The following is a 24033-nucleotide window of genomic DNA, read 5'->3' as shown; positions in this document are numbered from 1 at the left end:
TAACCTATTTTGAGTTCATGGAAAGGCCTACAGATGCAACCCAATTCAGAAGTGGGCATATAGATTACAGTAATAAGGATAATTGAATGTTTAAGTAGCCCCCATTGACTGATTTAGTGTATGCCTAATCCTGTGAACATTTCAGATGCAACACCATTGCCAAACGCACATGGCAGTAGGTGAAAATGAAACACAAAAACATTATTCAGAATAGTAGGTTTATATAGTTATAGCTTGCATTAATATTTCTTAATTATGAAAACATGTAGGCCTATAGCCTTCACTTGGCCTCAGCTAACAAGAAAAAGGTGTCTTTGAACACTACTGTAGTAGGAAAGGCACCAGCGTGTTTTACAGTAGCAGAAGAGTTGGCCATCGCAAATAATAGTGGAAGGCCGATTATGGAGGGGGTTGAGGGAGGCATTCGGTCGGATTCTGGTGCTGTGGAAATGTGTAGCCTTTATGTGCAGGGTACAGTAATATGACATTCAATTCAACAAGTTTGATAAAATTGTGATTTTAATTTATTAGGCCTACTGTAGGCTATGTCCGATTTATTTTAGGCTATTCTTGCTCAGATTTTCAGCATACTGTAGGCCTATGTCCGATTTATTTTCGGACATACAGTATTCTTGCATCACCGATGGAATACATGAATGTCCACGTACGGGCATTGCTATGAGACGTCTTCCTAGATCATCTGACAAAGATAACGAATTCCGTTGGCGGACAATATCTTCATAGAGAATATCGTCCGGGTAGGCTATATATATTTTCTGCCGGTCTCTAAAACCCCTCGCCCTGCGAAGAGAGTCCCTCACGATTTGCGCTCCAATGTCGTATGGATCATCCAGGTACGCCGACATGTCTCGGGAGAAATTGTTAGTGGAGGAGTGGTACTTATAAAGGGTGTGGTTAACGGAAACCTCGGGTTAACCAAGAACATAACCTGGTCGGAGCAGGTTTGAGATGCAGCGTAAATTGCCATGGCAGCATACCTCGGTTAAAACCTATCCACCTTTCGTAGTAACGGTTAATCGGGAAGTTACGCCACACGTGATCAAGTTACTCTCGAAGGTACCCAGATAAGCCAGTAACCCCGCTTCGTAGTACAGGCTCCTGGACACCTCCCCCCAATCAAAACACATCAGAACTCATTGACACATTCTAGTTAGGGAAAGTTAGGCTTTTTTTTTCGCCAATCTGCAAAAAAAATTCTTACCAATAGCTTTTTTTACCATGTGTTCCTATAGGTGTCTAGTAACACCTCCCAATTTTTCCACGGCCAAATCCTCGGGGAAACACCTGGAGAACCCATCAAGTTTGGGGTGCCCAGAGGGACTGGGCGAAAATAATGAAAACATTTTGTTGACCAATATTAGCTTTTGAGATGTCTAACTAGGGGTTTTTAGGGGTGCTGAATCTATCCCAGCCATTAGTTTTGAGTAAAAATGATCCATAAAAAATCCATAACAAGTGGTTTTATTGAACACAAAACAAAACTTTCTTAATCAGTTTAAAATTTAACAAACCTCATCCCTCAACTCCCCTGCACTTCCTCACTCCTGTTATCTTCTGGCTGGTTGATGTTCTGGCAAAAGTTACCATGACAGTTCCAACAAGCAGAAATACACTTGACTCCTTGCTTTTTACAGCAGCACCTGAGAGTGTCACAGACGCCTGCACCAGTTGCAGCTGACAAACTTCAGAAGGTAGTCTGGTGCAATGGGATCTCGTGTGACTAGTGCATAATCATGTTCTCCTTGTTTCTATCCACACTCAAGTTAATTGTGCCTAAAGTGTTAATATTTTGTGTGGCCACCATTATTTTCCAGCAGTGCCTTTAACCCTCTTGGCCATGGAATTCACCAGAGCTTCACAGGTTGCCACTGGATCCTCTTCCACTCCATGGCGACATCATGGAGCTGGTGGATGTTAGAGACCTTGCACTCCTCCACTTTCCATTTGATGCCCCACAGATGCTCAATAGGGTTTAGGTCTGGAATAATGCTTGGCCAGTCCATCACCTTTACCCTCAGCTTCTTTAGCGAGGCAGTGGTCGTCTTGGAGCAGGGGCGGAGCTTGAGGGGGTGCGGGAGGTGCAGCACTCCCCCGGCCCGGGACCCGTAGGGGCCCGTATATCCCCCACCTCCGGGTAAGGTGGGACGGGCCTCTCCCACGGCACAAAGCCGGAGGAGCTAAGATCATGCAAACGGTTTCTTTTCAATCATTTTCATCAGAGTGGGACGTATTAGGCTTATAGGTTGCCCAAGTCAGGACGAGTTATGACTCACGGTTGCTGAAAAGTTTTGAAGTTTGTTTGATGATTTAGTAGGTGTAAAATATTGAATAAAATGTTCTGCTGTATGACTGGCTTTATTTTAACTCTCATATTGAACTTTACGACGTGCAAATTTACAAAATTGGATCAACGATATTGTCTCCTACAGGCGTCAATGAGAGAACACTTACACTTACATGATTTTGGTTTCGATTTTCTAATTGGATCATGATCATGGATCATGATACATTTGATAATGTTTGATCGTTGTTTTGGTATGAAGCATCTTTTACGTAGCCTAATGAATGCACTCTAGAAAGTGAAAGTAGCCTAACCTAGGCCTATGCGCTCTGTGTCTGAGCTGTCTGCGCACGTCCACAATTGATTACGTTCCTCAAATGGAGAACACATCAATCCCATGGTATTTTTTGCCCTAAAATGCATGAAACATGCAAGTTCAAAATCCCGCCGGTACGTTACATCTCCGTTTCATATTTGCCTACTAGCCTACAATAAATGAATTGAACGAACTCAACTGACAACAGGTATATCTACTGATTCGGTCATTGAGACTACAGAATACAGTACAACAAACTTCCTGTCTTTCTGAAGTTTATTTTTGTATTCCGGGTTACAGTAGCCTAATTGCCTAATGTCTTGACAATAGTTTTTCTTACCGGCTTGCTGTTTAAACTGACTGCGCCGCTCTGAACTTTCCTGCCCGGTTTATGACGTAAACCGCTACATCTAGGCTCTGGCATTGCCTAAACTCATCGTGTGGGAAGGATACAAGGAAGTTTATTGTCACATGCATATAGTTACTGGAAGTAAGAAATGCAGTGAAATTATGTCTGGTGTCAGCCTATTTGTGCATTAATGGGGGGGGGGGGTAAAAAGTGCAGTAGAAGAGGGGTTTAGTAGATTAAGTGGCAAGGGCTGCATAAAAAAGGTGGGGGAGGATTGGGATTGGGTGGGGGGCACCAACAAGGAGCACCCAAGAGCAACAGGGGCAAGGAAAAACTCCCTTACCAAGGAAGAAACCTTGGGCAGATCCACGGCTCAAGGGGCTAACCCAACTGCCAGGGGTCTTGGTGTGTGTGTTGGGGGGATGACAGGGGCGATGGGATAGTGTGCTGTGTATGTGGGGAGAGGGCAGTGTGCAATATGTGTATTGGAGAAGCTTCCTCATGAGACAATGTGCTGTGTATTGGGGGGGGGGGGGGGGCAGTGTGCTGTAAGTATGTTGGGGATGTGTGTTGGAGAAGCTTCCTGATGAAATAATGTGTATGTAGGGGGGGGGGGGGGGGGCAGGGATTTACTATTGCAAGCAGAGTACTGTATGTAATGTATGTGAGTGATGACAGTGAAGATGTGTGTGTGGGCGGGAGGGGAGTGGAGCAGTGACTGTGTGTGTGTGTGTGTGTAGTGTGTGTGTGGGTAGGTGGGGGCAGTGTGCTGTAAGTATGTAGAGGATGTGTGTTGGAGAAGATCCTGAAGACAATGTGCTGTGTATGTGTGTGGGGGGGGTGTGTATGTAGAGGAGGCTTACTGTAGCAAGCAGTGTGCTGTATGTATGTGAAGTGATGACAGTGATGATGTAAGTGTGTATGTTGGGGATGGGGGTGGGGTGGGGGGTGGGCAGAAAGGCTAGGCAATCAAGGACATGGGTAGATGGAGGAGAAATCAAAAATAATAAATAAAAAGTTCTATGGAGATGTGCAAAAGTTGGAGAAAGTCAGATATGTATGTGTGTGTGTGTGTGTGTGTGTGTTTTGATGTGTGATGAAATAAGAAAATAAATAAATAGGGAGAGGGATGTAAAAGTGCTAAAAGTCTTGTAGGTGTGTGTGTGTGTGTGGGGGGGGGGGGGGGGGGGTCATGAGTGCTGAGGAGTGAATGAGTGCAAAGTCAGTATAGTGTGAGTTCAGAGTTCGGATGGCCTGGGGATAAAAACTTCTCCTGAGTCTCTCAGTTCTGGCTTTGTGACTACATAGGCATCTTCTTGATTTCAGTGGTAGGAATAATCCATTGTTAGGATGAGAAGAGTCCTTCAGAATCTTTTGGGCTCTTAGGAGTACTCTTCTGGAATAGATATCTTGTAGAGCAGGGAGTTGAGTTCTTATAGTACGTTCAGCTGAGCGCACTACTCTCTGCAGAGTACTACAATCTCTAACTGTGGAGTTCCCATACCAGGTGATGATGCTACCAGTTAGAACACTCTCAACCGCTGAAGTGTAGAAGGTCTTCATGATGGATGTGGAAACTTTGAATTTCCTTAGCTGACGAAGGAAGTAGAGTCGTTGTCTGGACTTCTTCAGAACATATTGAGTGTTAACAGTCCATGTTAAGTCTTCAGTAATGTGGACACCAAGGAAAATCAGATTATCTGTCAATATTGGGCTTTGAAAGTAAGGGATATTTGCTCAGTATTAGTAGGCCTAGGCTACATTTTGTAACATTTATAGAGAAACCGAGGGGAAGTTAAATTAGAAATCGTTGGAAATTGAAAACACACACCTACAAAAAAAGATTCAGGGCTTTTAAAAAGGGATTCGGGGCTTGAGCCCCCGAAGCCACCCCCTCGCTCCGCCAATGCAACCACCCAGCAGTAACTTCTGCATTCAGTGAGATTTGCACCGCCCTAATTTTATTTTTGACTCTTCCCGTCACCGTTGCAACCTCTGAGCGCTCATTCTCCAAGTTAAAGACCATTAAAAACCACTTGAGGAGCACAGTGGGACAGGAGAGACTGAGTGGACTTGCCATGTTGTCCATAGAGAATGAGAGAGCAAAGAAAATGGACATAGGCCTACACAGAGCATCGTGGACGAGTTCGCGGAGCGCAAGGCTCGTCGTATGCCCTTCAAATAGTGCTGCGTATTATTATTGTTTTATTATTAGGGGTCATGTAGCCTAATGTTTTTGTTGTTCTCTTGGTTACACTTCATGTACGTTCGATGGACTTCAAAATTACATAGTTGCTCTCTGTGGCGCTGACGCTTGTAACACCCGCTGTTGCGGGCATGTGTAGCCTATGTTGTAAAATTATGTTATGATGAGTTTAATAAAGGGCCCGGTCATGTGCCCCGCCCCCGGCCCGGCTCTGACTTGTTCCGCCACTGTCTTGGAGGTGTGTTTGGGGTCGTTTGGGGCCCAGTTTCCGAGGGAGGGGATCATGTTCTGCTTCAGTATGTCACAGTACATGTTGGCATTCATGGTTCCCTCAATGAACTGTAGCTCCCCAGTGCAGCACTAATGCAGCCCCAGACCATGACACTCCCACCACCATTCTTGACTGTAGGCAAGACACACTTGTCTTTGTACTTCTCACCTGGTTCCCGCCACACACACTTGACACCATCTGTATCAAATAAGTTTATCTTGGTCTCCTCAGACCACAGGACATGGTTACAGTTATCCATGTCCTTAGTCTCCTTGTCTTCAGCAAACTGTTTGCGGGCTTTCTTGTGCATCATCTTTAGAAGAGGCTTCCTTCTGGGACGACAGCCATGCAGACCAATTTGCAGTGTGCGGTGTATGATCTGAGCACTGACAGGCTGACCCCCACCCCTTCAACCTCTGCAGCAATGCTGGCATCACTCATACGTCTATTTTCCCAAAGACAACATCTGGATATGACGCTGACCATGTGCACTCAACTTCTTTGGTTGGCCATGGCAAGGCCTGTTCTGAGTGGAACCTGTCCTGTTAAACCGCTGTATGGTCTTGGCCACCGTGCTGCAGCTCAGTTTCAGGGTGTTGGCAATCTTCTTATATCCTAACCATCTTTATGGAGAGCAACAATTATTTTTTTCAGAACCTCAGAGTTCTTTGCCATGAGGTGCCATGTTGAATTTCCAGTGACCAGTATGAGAGTGTGAGAGCGATAACACCACATTTAACACGCCTGCTCCCCATTCACACCTGAGAAATTGTAACACTAACGAGTCACATGACACCGGGGAGGGAAAATGGCTAATTGGGCCCAATTTGGACACTTTCACTTCAGGGGTGTACTCACAAGCGGTTTAGACATTAATGGCTGCTTGTTGTGTTATTTTGAGGGGACAGTAAATTTACACTGTTATACAAGCTGTACACTGACTACTTTACATTCTAGCAAAGTGTCATCTCTTCAGTGTTGTCCCATGAAAAGATATTATAACATATTTACAAAAATATTAACTCAGTTAATCCGCATGAGTTTTACATTTTGTTGATCACCGTCCACTCTCCGCATTGGACTCTCTCTCTCTCTCTCTCTCTCTCTCTCTCTCTCTCTCTCTCTCTCTCTCTCTCTCTCTCTCTCTCTCTCTCTCTCTCACTCACACTCACACTCACACACACACACACACACACACTTATAATAATAATAATAAGCTTTATTTGTATAGCACCTTTCATACACAGAATGCGGCTCAAAGTACTTTACATTTGAAGCATGTAACACAATAATAGTCAGTAAGTCATTATCAATCACTTTTCTTCATTGCTAGGGGCCGTTTATGATCCACTCAGCAACATATCAAAAATATAGAAAATTACATGTCATAAGACTGGCAGCCTTAACCCTCTTACCCCCCACAAGCACGCCATATGGCAACTGTGGCAAGGAAAAACTCCCATATTCCAGGAAGAAACCTTGAGCAGAACCTGACTTAATAGGGGGAGCCCATCTGCTTCTGGCTGGCTGCGCCCTCCAATAGCAGCAGATGTATAATAATCTGAAAAAGTAGTCTACAGGATAAGATGAGTTAACTAAAAGCTTTCCTGTACAGGTATGTTTTCAGATCATTTTTAAAAATATTTACTGAACCCGCCTGCTTGATGTACAGAGGCAGGGTGTTCCATAGTTTGGGGGCATAATGGATAAAAGCAGCTTCTCCACTTTGTTTGTGGAGCACTTTGGGTACGATTAAAAGATTAGAATTGGATGATCTAAGTTTCCTTTGTGGTTGATAAGATATTAAAAGCTCAGAGATATATGAAGGTGCTATGCCATTCAGAGCTTTGTAAATAATTAACATAACCTTAAAATCAATTCTGTAGGAAATAGGGAGCCAGTGCAGTTCAGCCAACACAGGGGTGATATGTTCTCTCTTCTTAGTCTTAGTTAAAAGTCTAGCCGCAGAGTTCTGTATGAGTGCCAATTTCTTTAGATGTGTTTTGGGAAGACCAGTGAAAAGTGCATTGCAGTAGTCTAACCTGCTAGTGATAAAGGCGTGAATTAGTTTTTCTGCATCTTGTTGAGTTAAAAAGGGCCGCACTTTGGCAATGTTTTTCAAGTGAAAATAGGCTGTCTGAGTAACTTTACTGATATGGGGCTTAAAACTTAACTCTGCATCCAAGATGACACCGAGGCTTGTTACTTTTGGTTTGACCTGGTGCGCCAAGTTCCCCAGATTACTAAGAACAATATCTCGCTTTAGTTTTGGTCCAACCAAAAGTACCTCTGTTTTGTCATCATTTAATTTCAAAACATTTTTGCTTATCCACTGATTAATGGAGGTTAGGCATGCAGTGAGGGAGCAAAGGCCATCTGGGTTAGTTGGCTCCACAGAAATATACAATTGGGCATCATCTGCGTAGCTGTGGAAGTTTACATTATGCTGACTTATGACGTTTCCCAATGGAAGCATATATAGGGAAAATAGCAGGGGACCAAGGCAGCTCCCCTGGGCCACACCAAAAGGCAAGTCATGTTTTTCAGATACATGATCTCCTAGACTGATATAAAAATCTCTGCCAGTAATGTAGGTTTGAAACCAGTTTAGAGCATTATCAGAGAGACCCACCCACTTCGCAAGGCGGTGAATTAGGATGCTATGATCAATGGTGTCAAATGCCGCACTCAAATCCAGAAGAATAAGGATTGAGACTTTGTTTGAGTCAGTAGCCAGTCTGAGATCATTGACTATTTTTACTAGAGCCGTTTCTGTGCTGTGATTTGATCTAAAACCTGATTGGAATTTTTCAAGGATACTGTTTTCGTTGAGGAAGGTATTTAACTGATTACAAACAAGTTTTTCAAGTACTTTGCTCAGGAACAGTAGATTTGATATAGGCCTGTAGTTGCTCAGATTGGTATGGTCAAGATTTTACTTTTTAAGTAAAGGTTTCACAACAGCGGTTTTAAAAGCAGTTGGAAATATACCTGTTTCTAATGAGGTATTTATTACTTTGAGAATAAAGGGAGCTAAGCTATCATATACTTTTTTGAGGAATCTAGTAGGGATTGGATCTAAAACACATGTTGAGGAGCCGGTTTGAGTTATAATTTTACCAAGCTCAGATTGAGTAATAGTGCTAAAGGACCTTGATTTTCGGGGGTTGTTTTTGGGTGTACTACCAAACATATTACTTGTGTTACCAATAGCCTCCCTTATAGAAATGACTTTGTTTTTGAAGAAGTCTGCAAATTCTTCGCATCTTAGAGAGGATGCCTGACTGAGTGTATCAAAAGGTGTTTGATGCAATAGCCTATCAATGGTAGAGAACAACACCCTAGAGTTTCCACTGTTTTCAGCAATTACCTTAGAGAAGTGGTTCCTTCTCTCATTCCGAATAGCTCTATTATAATTAGCTATTTTTTCTTTTAGAATGGCACGGTGAACCTGTAACTTAGTTTTTCTCCATGTTCTCTCAGCTTTTCTACATGATCTTTTTAGATCATGGATATTTTCGTTCATCCAAGGTGTCAGTTTGCTACAGGGCCTTTTTTTAGTCTTTAAGGGTGCCACTCTGTCAAGCAGAGCGCCTAATTCACGATTGAGAGCCTCTACCATTTGATCAATGGGATGATGTAAAATATCTAAATTTATGGAGTCTATAAGAGCTATGAACTGCTGTCCAAGAGTCGCGATTTGATTGCAATTTCGGGATGAATTTTTGGAGTATGTAGTACTACATTAAAAGATACACAATAATGATTTTTATATTATATATTTATATCATTTACTGATAAGTCTGTGACTTCTATCCTTCTAGAAATGACTAGATCGAGGGTGTTGCCAAGGTTGTGGGTGGGTCCTGTAACATGCTGCTTTAGCTCTAAACTGTCCAACACATTAAGGAACTTACTGGTTTTAGCATCAGTTGTCTTATTGACATGAATATTAAACCAGTGCGTGTAACACACTGGTACTATAATCACAGATAGTTTTGTCTCAACATGGTGTGTGTGAGAAAGGACATTTTGCATGTGTGTGTGTGTGTGAGTGAGTGAGTGAGTGAGAGAGACAGAGAGAGAGACAGAGAGAAACAGTATCAGTGAAGGTGTGAACTTTATTTGTAAGTGTGTGCACATGTGTTTGTGTGGGTGTGGGTGGTTGTGAATGTGTTTGTGAGAGAGTCAATGTGCTTAGATGTGTGTGGTTGTGAATGTGTTTGTGAGAGAGTCAATGTGCATAAATGTGTGTGTGTGTGTGAGAGAGATAGATAGATAGAGAAAAGAGTGTTCAACGTTGAGGGTGGACAGTGAGCAACATATAAAACTCATGAGGACAACATAACTAGTGTCAAACCTTAGAAACTACCTCAGACTACAGGAGGTGCAGCATAGCACTCTCTGTGGGCATATCTCCAGACCAGAGATTGACTACTGCTACAAAATCCATCACTAGATGTCCTTGAGTGTGGATAGAAACAAGGAGAACATGATTATGCACCTGTCACACCAGATCCCATTGCACCAGACTACCTTATGAAGTTTGTCAGCTGCAACTGTGCAGGCGTCTGTGACACTCTCAGGTGCTGCTGTAAAAAGCAAGGAGTCAAGTGTATTTCTGTTTGTTGGAACGGTCATGGTAACTCTTGCCAGAACATCAACCAGCCAGAAGATAACAGGCGTGAGGAAGTGCAGGGGAGTTGAGGGATGAGGTTTGTTAAATTTTAAACTGATTAAGAAAGTTTTGTTTTGTAATTGTTCAATAAAACCACTTGTTATGGATTTTTTATGGACTTGAAGTCATTTTTACTCAAAACTAATGGCTGGGATAGATTCAGATTTTTTTCAGCGAAAAAAAAGCCTAACTTTCCCTAACTATTCTATGACACAGGAGGGAGAGTGAGACACAAACACTCGCACACACACACGCCGGGAAAACAGACGACACAGGGGAAATCCCAACACGGGGGCAAATAGCCTCGGCGCTACAATATTATCACAATTGTCAAAGCTAGATGTGATCATTGAAAACACGCTGCTTCGTTCATACCGGGTCTGCCGCACATGCTGTAATTTAATATCGAGGCTACTGCGCGATACAAATCAAACCTTTCCCAAATCCCGTAGGGAGTAGGGCCACGACATCTTTTGCTTTTGCTTTGCATCTTCTGAATTGCTTCATTACTTATGCCATTGCCAACTTCTCGAGGACTACAATTCAACACAGTGCAGAATCTCGACGTCGTCCCTTACAACTCCCGCCTCCTGCTCGCTGATTGGCTCGGAGTCGAATTGTCCGTTGCGAGCAAGGCCAATGGCCGGAATCCCAGACGGAGTCGTGGAGGGAGATGAAAATCGAGCGGAAGTACGTAGGAAGGCAAGGCCAGGCTAAGCCTAGGCATATCCACTCGGACAGAGCGACAGAGTCTATTTATTTTCTCAGCCAACCGTCTTTGTCATGTCCTGCAACATTGAGACTACATAAACAAATGCTAGGTTTTTTCAAACTTGTGTGCTCGATTTCCAGTGCATTTACTTAGCTTGTAAATTAATTTGTAGGCCTACTTTCCTTGTCCAATGTGATTGTTGAACGATGCTGGCCAGAAATTAATATAGGCGAAAGTTTCCATGTCATGGCATACCTCTCATCTCGTTGCTACTCTGTCTCACCAGAACATGCAGCAGCTGTGTTAACTGAGCTGTTATAGATATATGGAACATCTACTTCCGTGTAGTAGGCTAGGCTATACAACGTGATTTGATTGATTCTACATATCGGTAGGCCAGTCATTACTTTTATAATCACGGGGAAATGTAGCAATGTATTCTGAAGCCGTTTCATAAGATGTCGCATGCGATCGGGAACGCGATGACCAGCGGGCGGCGTGGCGTAAAACTACGTGTGATCGCGGGAAATCGTCCGTAGCGAAGGCCGGTGCATCAGGCCGGATTCAAACCGGCGATGCAATTCTTAAAGTGCTATAGCACAGCGCTGCCTTTTCTATGTGTGCCACAGAGACGCTGATTAACGCAGTGCTCATTATATACATGATTAGAGTCTCGTGACGCCGGCTACTGCATGTAGGTCAAAGTCCGCCGCTTGGCGGCATCCCCCTATTTTGTCAAATTGATTTTTATTCCTCTGGGTGTTGCAATTGATATCAATGATTAATATGATTGGCCTCAGTAAAAAAGCACAACAAACAGGACGGAAACAGTTACAAACAGTCAGGTACTGAACTGCAATTAATTAAATGCTCCATGTTTGCGCTCTCTCCCGCACTCCATGTCTTGCACACGTGTGTCTGTTGTTTACATCTATGTCGTGCAGCTACGTCATTGTCACGAGTTAGTCTCGCAAAATCCCAAATTATTTTACTGTCTATGGCAAAATCACGGTTTAGTAACGCAGTAACGCAGGCTGCTTGCAGGAAAGTAAAGTAGGCCTAATCTTATTACTGTTTTTGTAATCCCTACTTTACTAGTTATTTGGCTCTACCAGTGATGGGCAGTAAGCGTTACTGCCCATCACTGGTAGAGACCATAAGCAAGCTACTGATGAGGTTTAGTGCTGTTTTGAACAATATTACTGGTTAAAAAACGCTATTTGGGAAGCGTTTGGCTTACTGCCCTTAGCTAATCCACCGTTTGCGATTTGGGGCTAGGCCTATAGCATATACCAGGCCAAGCTCTGTAGTGGTTGATCAACGAAAAATACTGTTTTAATGCAGAAAAACACCCTTGGGTCAATTTTCGCCCGGAATTACACTTTAAGGGCCCACTGCTCACAATGTGTGCTTATAGTGTGTGCGTGCTCCAGGTGAGCTCACTACTCTGGGTGTGTGTATGTATGGGTGTATACTACCTTCGGATGGGTAAAATGCAGAGGACCAAATTTATACAGGAATTTCATACAGGACAAATAAAAGTACCACTTAACTTACTGTATAAGTTAAATTAACTTAACTTTATATGCCCAACTGCACATTACCATATTACTGTACATTTTGTTATGTTACACTAAGTGGACTCTACAAGGGAAGTGACATCATTATTGCCTTAGAGCAAAGACCAAAATGTTGAAGGGGCTATTAAGTGACAAGACATAGTGAGCCAGAATTCTTTCAGGGACAGTGTGCTAACAGAGTCCAATATATTTCTTCTCAATTTCATCAATTTGAAAGGTCTGTCCAACTGCACAGCTCATAACTGCAATGAAGCTTTTTAACACAGCAGAATAAGTGGCAAATTTCAGTTCAGCCAGCCATGAACTATTGCAGAATAATAATAATAATAATAATAATAATAATAATAATAATAATAATAATAATAATAATTAGAAATGCAATTCCGAGGAATTACACAAGGGGATGCAATCTATTGAGCTGGCTGCTACCTAGTTGGTAGGTTAATTGTGATACCTGCAAAGGTGATTTTGGAGTAACCAAATTTGACGCTTGTGTGACAAGGCATTCTTGAGATCACACTCAAGGTGTTTTTGACCTTGACATTTGACCGCCAACATCATAATTAAATAGAATTAGAATAGAATAGGCATAATTAAAAAGAAAGGCCACAGCGATAAAGCAAAGCAATCTTCCCTGATGACGACGGTGGTTGGCTGGTGAGGGACCAATTTGTTAAATCAGTTAATATGCATGCTTTAAATTTAAGTTAAATATGTCCTGCAGTGGTAGAGATGCATGCTGTGAATTTCAGCTAGATATGTCCTGCAGTGACAGAGGAATTTTGATTTTTTTTTTCTCTGTGGCCCTAATATTCTGTCATTTTATATATAGCCTTATAGTCTATGGGAAACTGTAAATTATCTAATAATTGCAACATCGTCTAGTTATATGTGATAACAATGTATAGTGGTGGGCAGTGGAATAACTATTGGTTTCCGTTTGTGTTGACTGCTGACTGAGACAAGGGATGAGATTAAATAGATCCTGGAACTTAGCCTGGTCTGGAGCAGGCTAGCTCCACAGAATAAATCTTCATGGTAACTTATACCATAACATATCCTACTGCCCCCTATCCCGCTTTTGTGCAACTGGATCACGGATAAATGGAGACAGGAGAACCTAGATATCCTGGCTTAACCCCCTATGCTAGTTTTGTGCAAAGGGCCCCTGGGCTCCTCAGTTCCCAAACATTTATAGAAGAGTTGAAGCATCACAGTGGTAAGCATGCCCCTGAGATGTGTTGTTGGCATCAAACTCAAAATAAACATTTATTTCCCAAAAAACTATACAATTTCTCAATTTCAACAAATAGCATGTTGTTTAGGCATTATTCTCAAATTAGTTAAATTATTTGCAAATCCTTCCATTCATGTTTCTATTCACATTTTACACAATATCCCAACTTTGGAAATGGGGTTGTAATTCCAATAAATTAATTTGCAAACCTTTTTTAACTGTGGTAAAATAACTTAATTTTACATTCATAGTCTTGCCAATGCTCCACATATAAACACAATGACAAATTATAAGGCACATCACAAACCTCTATCAGGTCATATCTATCGTGTTGAACTTGCTACAAAAAATAGTCTGTGGGATGGATGATTTACCAGCATAGCACCGGTGTGATAAAGCTTTGCATATGACAATATGATATATGTGTGTGAGTCTACACCTCTGTATGTCCACTTGTCTGTAGAATCCAAAAATCCCAATCCAAATCCCAGCAAGGAGTTGACAAGATGAAGTGTTTTTATTATTCAATAGATGAACTAGCCTCAGAAAGATACTTTTTCAATAATCAATTTTGACCTTACGCACATTCAGACGTGACAAAGCACTCCAATGGGGTATACCATGTAATGCGAAACATAAGTGATACGTTGAGGATAAAGTGAAAGTCTCTGCTGAGGCACATTAAAATTATATAATCAGAGGTAAAAGTTTTTGACTACCGTCTTGTTACTTTGCATCTTGCTTAATTGTAATTAATTTATTTCATCAGGGACAAGTGCACAAAAAACATTAACCTTGTACAAAACTAGAAGAGATGCATTGTGCCAGGTCGTAGTAAATATTGCTAAATGCCAATTGCAAATTAACAACATTCAGATTTCAAATTCCATGGCGTTCGACTTCTGTATTGACTTTACGCTATAGGAAACAACAGAGGGAAACAGGTAAGCTGACAGCCTAGGCTACAAACACAGGACTTATACTGTTCCTTCACAATTTTTGGGTTAAACACGCACAGTGGTGTCAGGTAAAGAGCCTGTTCATGTTGCCCAGACTAGTCATGACATTTTGAGTCTTTTAGGAGGCACAAAGGCAGAATTTAGTACATGCCCTCAGCATAGCTTGTAGGCACTTTGGCTGCATTAGCCGCTAGCCGGCTAACTCGCATCAGGCAGCATCATTTTTTTCCCCACATTTTTTCCGACCGACAGTATTCCGTGAACAGGATCAACTGAGCTCTGTTAAAATTGGCCGGAGTTCTCCTTTAAAGGCTACTCTGAATAGCTGAAAAATGAGCGGCTCTGAAAGCTGTTGGACCCAGAAAGAGAATTATCAGCCTATTGCATCATGACTTACTAACCGAATAGACTATCTGTGTATGGAACAGTCTAGTAGTGATGCATTTCATGGATGGATGATTTGACATGCCTGATAGCCTACTCCAAAATAAATCAATAATGAATCAATGAAATCAATAAAAATATATCAAGGGATTGTTTTGTCTGACATTTTGATTGCTTTTGCTCTTCACAACTACAGTGTAGCCTACAGGTGAGATGTTTAACTACATGACATTTTATCATTCCAGATGCAGTAGGCCTTCCATCACAATTGAACTGCCCTACTTGTGATTGTTTTTAAGAGATGTTTTTATACCTATGCTACAGATTTAGAAGCTTGTACTACATATTGATCAACCTCTGTAGACCCAGTGCTTTGTGCAAAAAAGTTAACATACAGCCCTGCCTATGCACTATGTTAAAGGTGCTTTAAGCAATGCTGGGTAACGTCACTTCTGTTGACTTTCTTTGTTGTGATCGAATGTTTTTATTAGGGAACGTCACACAGGGTTGTAAAAACACCATCATATTGTCTTATTATAATTTCTAATTACACACAATATGGCCAAGACATAGGAACGAGTCCCAGGACAAAAAACACAGGGAAGAAAGACGGGAATGAGGAAGTTCTGTTGACTTTCAAACAAAACAGAGAGCTTGCTACTTCCTCCCCCTTTCCTCCCGTGCTGCTCCCCTGCAATTGAAACTCTCCTAAACGCGCATCTCGTCTGTGTTTTTGCTGGAACAGTTTGTTATGTTGGGTAGGTGACGTTTGCAGTAAGTGACATAAAATGTTTTAGCCTAAAAAAAACGTGTGGCATCGCTTAGAGCACCTTTAAGAAATTACATCTGCATGCATGTCTGTCCACTAAAACTAAAACAAGAGGTTTCATTTATTCTGACCCAACAAATATTTGGGCCATTGAAGGAAATGGAAGCTCATTTGAATTAAGCAAATTAACTTGATAATTTACAGTCACACAAATTAACTGAAGGGAATGACTTGTAGGGTTGACATAATCCATTAGCTGCAACCTCCACCAGAGTCTGAAGGAAATATCTCTCAGCTACTTGATGTACTCAGTTGTGAATAGGAATGGTCTGCCTGCAATCCTGACAGCCATGATTCTGGCTGGCAGCAGGGAGGCCAACTGCATACTCAGTGGTGGCAATAAGCAGTGTATCAAGGGTCATCTCTGTGCATTTGGCAATGAAACGGATGAAAGGGCGTATGTCGCCTTCATTGGCCGTCTCTAGTGCTAGATAATACTCAGACCGTTGCTCCTTACGGATGGTAATGGGAGGATAGTTAGCTTGCATCAACACCAGGTTCATTAGGAGCCTTGAGGTACGTCCATTGCCGTCCACAAAGGGATGCACATACACCAGCTTGTAATGTGCAAGTGCAGCTAGCTCCACAGGATGAAGGTTGAGTGCCTCATCAGAGTTAAGCCACTGCACCAATTCTTGCATGTGCCGCTCCAAATCCTGTGGGTGAGGGGGGATGTGGTGGCCCACAAACACCTGACCGGTACGAAGACGGCCCCCCTCCACAGGGTCTGCATGGCCAAGCACGCGGCGGTGTATTTCCAGAATGTCGCTTACTGTGATTGATCCAGACTGAGACAACAAAGTGGTGTTCATGTACTTCATGGCAGCATCCACACCAATAGCCTCATTTTGCTCTTGCAGGCTCTTACCTGGAACAGCATAACGTGTTTCAATGATATGCCGAATCTCAGACAGTGTTAATGTGTTACCCTCAATGGCCACGGTGTGATAAATATGGTGGTAGTAAGTCTCCTCCATCACACGGCGCAGTACAGAATTTCCCTTGGGAATGGACAGGAGTTGGCGCACCTTTTTGTCAATTATACCAAAATGACGTTGGTCAATCTCTTCCACCAGAGGGAGTGTACGGTCACGGCTCACTAAGGCCCGCTTGTTACATGGAGAGAGGGCCAGAGCCTTTGTGTACAGATGATCTGCCTGGACAACATCTTTTTCCTCTAGGATGGTTCCTAATTCTGTCAGAGCATCCACAAAATCAGGATTCATGTTCAGTGCATGTACCAGGAGTTTGTTAGCTTTCTCCAACTTGCCCTCTTTTTTCATCACTTTAGCCTGCTGGAGGGCAGCTCTTGCTTCCAACTGAGCTTCTGTAAAGAGACATGGCAATATATTAGCAGAGACTTTTTAATGAGGAGACACAGCACTCAAAAAATACTCCATAGAAATGCATGGGGCTAGTTTGTCACGCCAATATGGCCGTTGTCTACACATATCCCACCCCTTCCTTGGCAAAACGTCGACATGTGAATACATTGAGCCAATCATATGGTGTGTTGTAAAGACATCGTGCCAATCATGTGTTGTGATCTCGCCGCTGGAGCAAGATTGGTGTTGTGAAGCCTTGCGCACGCGCAGTTCGACCCAAAGACTGTGCCCGATGAGTGCCCATAAAACGTTGGTATATGGCCGCCGAGTGGAGGGACTTGCCTAAAAGGACTTTGATATTAGGTTCAGAATGGCCACATAGAGATTTGGTCTAGTGGCTACATCAAAAAATACAACTCAGCGATGTCAGATCATAAGCGTACCATGAATAGGTACAAAGATTACACAAGCATCTCAAAATGAATGACATTGCTGCAAAAAAAGGGCTGCATTCTTGACACCATTTTATAGTTTACAAGCATATTGACTCAGTGTATTACAGTGTGGTATGCAAACAGTTCTGTGAAAGACTGCAATGAAGAGAGTGGTGTGCTTAGCTGAGTGCATTGTTTTTAGTATAGAGGATTTACACGGTTTCTGAAAGTCAAGTTTAGGTTCGTTCTCATTCAGTTGTTTTTAGTATAGAGCAGTGGTTCTCAAATGGGGGTACGTGAGATTTTAAAATATACATACTAATATTGATATTTATCAGTTCCAAAGTTTAATAAATTAGACACTGATGGCACAGTGCTCTGTTTTAAGTCTTTTTTTCTCAACTAAAAATGATTTGCGCTGGTTAGGGGGCACTTGGCTGAAAAAATATTTCACAGGGGGTACATCACTGAAAAAAGGTTGAGAACCACTGGTATAGAGGATTTACACTGTTTCTCAAAGTCAAGGATGGGTCCTTCAAAGCCACTTTTTCAAGGATGTTACGTCATCAAACCTCACCAAGCACTGTTCCAATGTCAAGGGTGTTTTAAAATTCTATCAAGTACTGAGTCCTTTGTTCTGAGAATTTTCGAGGATGCATAGATGGATCCTCGGCGTTCAGAAAACACCCATAATCTTTTGTGTTTGGGCGAGGCATATTTGAAATTCTCTGGCGGTGTGATTAAAAAAAAAAAAAAACATAGGGAGATGGAAGGTGCAAAGAAGCAGTAGGCCTACGTATTTAAATTTTAAGTATGTGCTTGTTCATAAATGTCAATGTGAATGAATAGTTATGCATTTTGATAATATTACTTTTGTTATCAATTTATCTGTGAGTAACTTCACCCAATGCGAAGTTTGTGCAGGCTTAACAGACTAGGCTACCGTTACCGTCGCCAATTATAACATTTACCATTGACACTAACATAATTATAAACTACGGATTGTGATTTGTGAAGACCAAGTCGAGTGTGACAACACTGTAGGCTACTCAAAAAAGTTTATTTAGAGAAAAGTGCAGCTGCACAGTTCAGGAAATGCAGACAGTAGCCTACATCATCATATATACTGTAATATTATACAAGCCTAAAATGTGAAGTAGGTTAAAACCTTTCTATGCTGATTGCTGGCGGTTTACGTAGCCTATGACTGATGTAGCCTAACTTATGGAACATGGACATGTTTATGAGGGAGGGAGAAAGAGAGCGGCTTACTTTAGGCTTGCCTTTCATTGCCAACATTTTTGCTAGCATAAATCAGGATTATAGTAAATGTTTCAAAACAGCATAATCGATTCAAAGTAACTCTTAACATGCCTCAAACTTGACGTTACTTAAATCTCCATCACAACTAACTTCTGACAGATGAAAGTCGACATGGTGGTAGTTATGTCGCTAATATGCACACTGCAGACCTCTGTTTTTATTTTTTGTATACAGAGCCTTCCATACTTGCAAGTTACCTCAGTCAGTCTCATCTGATCGGTCCCTTGTTGCTGCTCTGTCGCGTCAAAATTTTGGCCCCTCAATCTGTCAGACTTGCCTACTGCAGCTTTAACAAAGACAGGCTCTCTCATGCACCTTACCCCGTGTAGTCACGTAATGCCACCGCTGTTTTGTATGTGTGATATTTAGTTTACTTCAGAGCCCGTTTACGGAGAGCCGGGTCACTCCCTATTAACTCCATTGTACGTGCAATCTGTTGCAGTTCCGCTAGGGGAGATCACGAATAAGTGCAAAAACAATGGGGGTCTATGGAGCTGGACAGCTAAATTTGTCTCGTTCACCTAGTTGTCGTTGAAAAATCGAAGATTTGATTGTGGTTTCTGCAAGCTCAATATGGATTATAGACCTCCATTCATTCTGCACTTATTCGTGAGCGCCCTCACGTGGAACAGGAACTGCAACCAGTTCAGAAACCGGAAGTTTCCCAAGAGTGGTGGTTCTCCCCTTATAAGACATTAGGCTTGTTCGTCTTTATGCAGATCTGTGCAGACCTGACTTGATGTGATGCATGCTGGGTTGAACACAATGCATACTGGGATGGACGCAATGCTTACTGGTTAGAAATCCTGTCCGATTTCTGTCAGCCGGGGAGGGACTTATAAAAACCTTAAAATATCGCGGGAGTCTTAGCCTGCAGACAGATCTTGCAGTTGCCTTCTACGATCTGCACGAGCTGAAACACACCCTCATGACGTCAGTTCAAAGACGTGATGGGGCCATTTGGGAGGAATCTCCTCATGACTATTTTGACGGGTGTCTCATGCTGCTTCCTTATGTTGGACGAGATGAACTGCATCTGACTTTGTCTGGCTTTCTACGTCAACGTGAACTTGAGAGGCTAGCCGGGAGGAGCTACAACAGACGGCAGCTCATCCCGGAGAGACAGGCTACAGTCTGCCTGACGTGACTCGCGGGAGATATCGCGGAATTTTGTTTGCAATAAATACAGCAGAACTTTCATTCTAACTCATTAAAATGAGCATGATGACTGACGAAATAAATTCTTATGATGTAGTTTAAATAAACCACTGTTGTCATACAGTTAACAGGCCTGCATTGTAGCACAAGTGTTTTCCCTATATGTGTGTCTATCTATTTAACCAACAGCAGAAAATAACAGAATATCCAAACGTTTTTCAGTAGGCTAGCCTACCATTGTTGTAGAAATCACATAAGGTATCCCTTCGATTTCTGTTCATTTTCGCATATTCCAACATAAGGAAGCAGCATGAAAACACTTAATTGATGTGATATAATGATAACTTGTTAAATATATGCCTACAATGGTGTAATAAACAGTCATTTATTTAGTCAGTCATCATGTTCATGTTAATGAATAGGAAGGACATCTTAAGCATAGCCATAAACCAAAATTTCGCGCAATATCTGCTGGTGCATTCATGGCACTTGGGAATGACAAGGACCGCCCCCGTGGCTACTTTTCTTTTCCCACAGCAAGTGTTCATGTGCTTTGCCGTCGGAATGTGTGACAAACACGGATGCCACAACAAAGGTTAAAACATACACTCACTAATCCTAAATAAACAACTGTATTTGCTTAAAATATAGTGTAAGACGCTTGTGAAAGAAAGATATGCAGCTTTCAAGTGACAAAAACGGCAAATTCCCAAGTTCACATTAAAACTGTTGGACATGAAAGGCCACATGGACTACAAACGAACTACAACGTGAACACAAAAGTGATGACTAGGGCTGAGACAACGCGTCGACGTAATCGATGACGTCGACGCAAAATATTTTTTTGTTCAAAACTGCAGCATCAAAGGAACCGTATGTAGGATTTTGGCCAAAACTGGTACTACAATCACTTTCAAAATACTGTAGAGCAGTGTACACCGCAGATGTGGTAACTAGAGCAGAGCTGGCAACCCAGATGCCGAAACACTACTGACTTAGTGATTACTAGATAGGTGGAGGGTGGCAGATCAGGCTAAAACACAAATATGTAAACATCAACATCAGTTGAGGGCTGCAACTTCACTTTTTTAAATGACGATATCCTGGCCGGACTACTGTTGTCAGTGATATAGGTATTTGAAATTAGCATGATTTCCTAATGTCTAGTGACAAATCAGGGCCATTATATGATTAATTGAATTACATTTCTTACATACGGTTCCTTTAAAGTTAAGGTCAACTCTGCTAAGGTCTTATCACAACATAGTACATTGAGGAGACTAAACTAAGTTAAGTTACAGTATGTAATCAAGCAGTATTTCAAAGCTAACGTTAGAACACTTTTTGGAAGACAAGTTTAGCATGCTTACTTGCAGCTGCTTGTATTCGTTACTCAGGCCATTATTTGAACTAACTACGTTATGAATTGCATCCACACATTAGCAGTCTTTTAACTGTGTTAATGTTAATTGCAAGGATTCCCACACGAACGTCTTAAAATGACAGGCACTCAATTAGACATACACTACTGAACTTTATTGAATGCTACCTCTGACTAAGAATGCATTACTTTGCACTTGTATAGTCTTTTATTTTGGAATCTTAAGAGCAATAAACATATATTGCAATGTTAAAGAATTCATGTTTTTTCATTCATATTTGTAAATAAACATGTATAAGTTGCTATTAGTGAATTAATTGGGAGATAATCGATAATCGAAATGAAATCGAACTAAAAAAATGAATCGTTAGATTAATCGATGCATCGAAAAAATAATCGCTAGATTAATCGTTTAAAAAATAATCGTTTATCCCAGCCCTAGTGATGACGAGCCCCTAACTTGGCAACTCTGTTAGCAAAATCTAGCCCTAGTTTCCGACCTCTAACTCACACATTACGTGTCGTGAATGACGCGGAATGATGATGTTTTCACTGGGAAAAAGGTTTTTCCGAAGCCCATGAACGCTAGGTGAGTCCCTATGCGTGAGTCACAAGCTCCTCCCAGCTGACTCTGGCAGATCACGTGGACAGTAATTCGCGATCGATTATTTAATAAATAAATGTGAATTACAAATAATAATAAAAAGCTTCTACCTAATGTGACTATTTTTTTCCATGAACTGTAAAAGAAAACACGTTTTTCCGCTGTATTCTCCATAAATAGTAAAGTAAATTATGTACTTATTTCCGGAATTGACGTCACTTCCTGGACTCATCTGAGGCTGGTCTGAGGTCTCTAAATGACTTAACCCCTTCTGTCATGCAGACCATGGAAAGGCAACTGCAAGATCTGTCTGCAGGCGAAGACTCCCGCAATATTTTAAGGTCATGTGACATGGTGACACGGTGGTAGTCCCTCGCTGGCTGACAGAAGTCGGACAGGATTTCTTACCAGTATGCATTGCGTCCATCCCAGCATGCATCACATCAAGTCAGATCTGCATCAAGTCGAACAAGCCTATTGCCATTGAGATCACAGTAAAGAAATCACTTAGTAAAGAGCTGGATCAAGGGTTATAAAAGTATTTTCTCGTGTTTAGTTGTATAATGAAGGCACAGTAGCCATCCATGCGTGTTCTGGTGGTAAAATAACGAAAACTCTGTTTGCACCTCCAAGTGCGATGACGTACGTCTGTGACGCGAGTTTGTGTGAATGATCACGTATTTCCGATCAAAAATACGGAAGTTGTGTGAAAGGTCTAGTCAAATCTTGATATGTTTACCTTTACTTGGCTTTTCTCTCAAAGGCAGAAGGTCCAAGGAGGCGACAGAAACGGCAGGGCTTGATGAGTGGGTGGTGATATACTCGGTGCTTCCCCACAATTGGCAACGCAAGAGGGCGAGGCCTTTCAGTGTCCCACAGCATTGCTCCTGCAGCCCAAGGAAGGGCAACAGCAACACTAGCATAGAGCCCAGGGAAAAAAGAATGAGGGGGCTCCAGCTCACCGGGATGGCAAAATTAGATTGACGCCAGATAACTACTGCAGCCATCAAACACTCTTCTTTGTCTGTTCACTAAAACATGTCGTAGAATCATTCCAGATCCACGGAGGTAACTGTAAAGTTATAAACCACAGGCGTCTTCATAGTATTCTGAAATAAACGTTTTATCCCAACGTTAGCCAATCTGAACATGACAACAACACTAGGCCCAACTAGAAATTGGTATCGTTAACGTTAGCTTTATTCTAAATCGTCGGGTGCTATACATAGACTGTGTGCTATGTAGTATGCCTGTGTGCCTACGTTAACGTAGCCTACGCGAAGCAGCTGTCCGTGGTTTAACTACTCATTTCAATTATAAGATTCGGGAATATGAGAGTTCGTTACCTTGAGCCGAATGGAATTCTTTCCTAGAAAAATCCCTCCAAAACTTAGTTAAAGGCAAGTTATGTAGTATTGTTGATGGTAGGCTACTCTATCTACAGCCTGTCGTCATTAGTTGTAAACAGCACGCAGAGGTAAGTAGATATGCGCAGGCGTAACTAAGTAGTGTGAAACCTGTGAAACTAGCGACAGTAAAGAAAATTTCAACATGGATGCCATTCACGAATCCTTCACAATAAAAGTCCATATTCATTACTTTTTCAATTCATGAAACTAAAATGATTATTTAAACTATATTGTGTTACCAATGGTTAAGTAAAGTTAGAAAATAATTAAATAGGACATTTTAATCGAAAATACACCCAAAATGCTATATTTCTACACCTTATATTTTTTCTACCTTATTGCCTAATGCTGAATTAAAACTGTGTGGCTGATAAAACAATAAAGTTGTGCATATTTAAAAGGGGTGCGAAATGGAATCCATATAACATGTACTTTCAGAATATTCAGTAATTTCAGATATTTATACCATACTATCATACTATATTTATACCATACTGCCATACTAACTCTGTACCGTGTCACATACTAGGCCTGCCATTGACACATGTGTCAGCAAATGACATTTACAGTGGCCCA

The 24033-nt window shown here is 41.8% G+C and overlaps 1 protein-coding gene across 2 annotated transcripts; it reads right to left on the bottom strand.

Annotated features, from left to right (window-relative positions):
- Positions 1–14149: 14149 nt before the first annotated feature.
- On the bottom strand, positions 14150–23550 carry ficd (FIC domain protein adenylyltransferase). Of its 2 annotated transcripts, none has more exons than XM_042101416.1 (3): positions 23395–23550; positions 22788–23157; positions 14150–17150 (listed from the first exon to the last, which is right to left on the bottom strand). In XM_042101416.1, exons 2-3 carry the CDS (start codon positions 23053–23055, stop codon positions 16072–16074), a joined length of 1347 nt encoding a protein of 448 aa, XP_041957350.1. In that variant the 5' UTR covers positions 23056–23157; positions 23395–23550; the 3' UTR covers positions 14150–16071. The 2 variants fall into 2 exon arrangements, with proteins under 2 accessions (XP_041957350.1, XP_041957351.1); XM_042101417.1 differs by having other exon boundaries at positions 22788–23120; positions 23395–23547.
- Between the last annotated feature and the right edge of the window lie 483 nt (positions 23551–24033).

Source organism: Alosa sapidissima, chromosome 8, assembly GCF_018492685.1.
Source record: "Alosa sapidissima isolate fAloSap1 chromosome 8, fAloSap1.pri, whole genome shotgun sequence".
Classification (NCBI taxonomy): Eukaryota; Metazoa; Chordata; class Actinopteri; order Clupeiformes; family Clupeidae; genus Alosa; species Alosa sapidissima.
The sequence above is the reverse complement of the archived record's forward strand: the minus strand, read 5'-3'. Positions and strand labels throughout refer to the sequence as shown.

Coding starts and splice junctions, on each gene's coding strand:
- ficd (XM_042101416.1), bottom strand. CDS start 23,055: ATGGCTGCAGTAGTTATCTGGCGTCAATCTAATTTTGCCATCCCGGTG. Junction 17,151..22,787: donor GAGAGAAAAGCCAAGTAAAG/GTAAACATATCA, acceptor GTCTCTTTACAG/AAGCTCAGTTGGAAGCAAGA.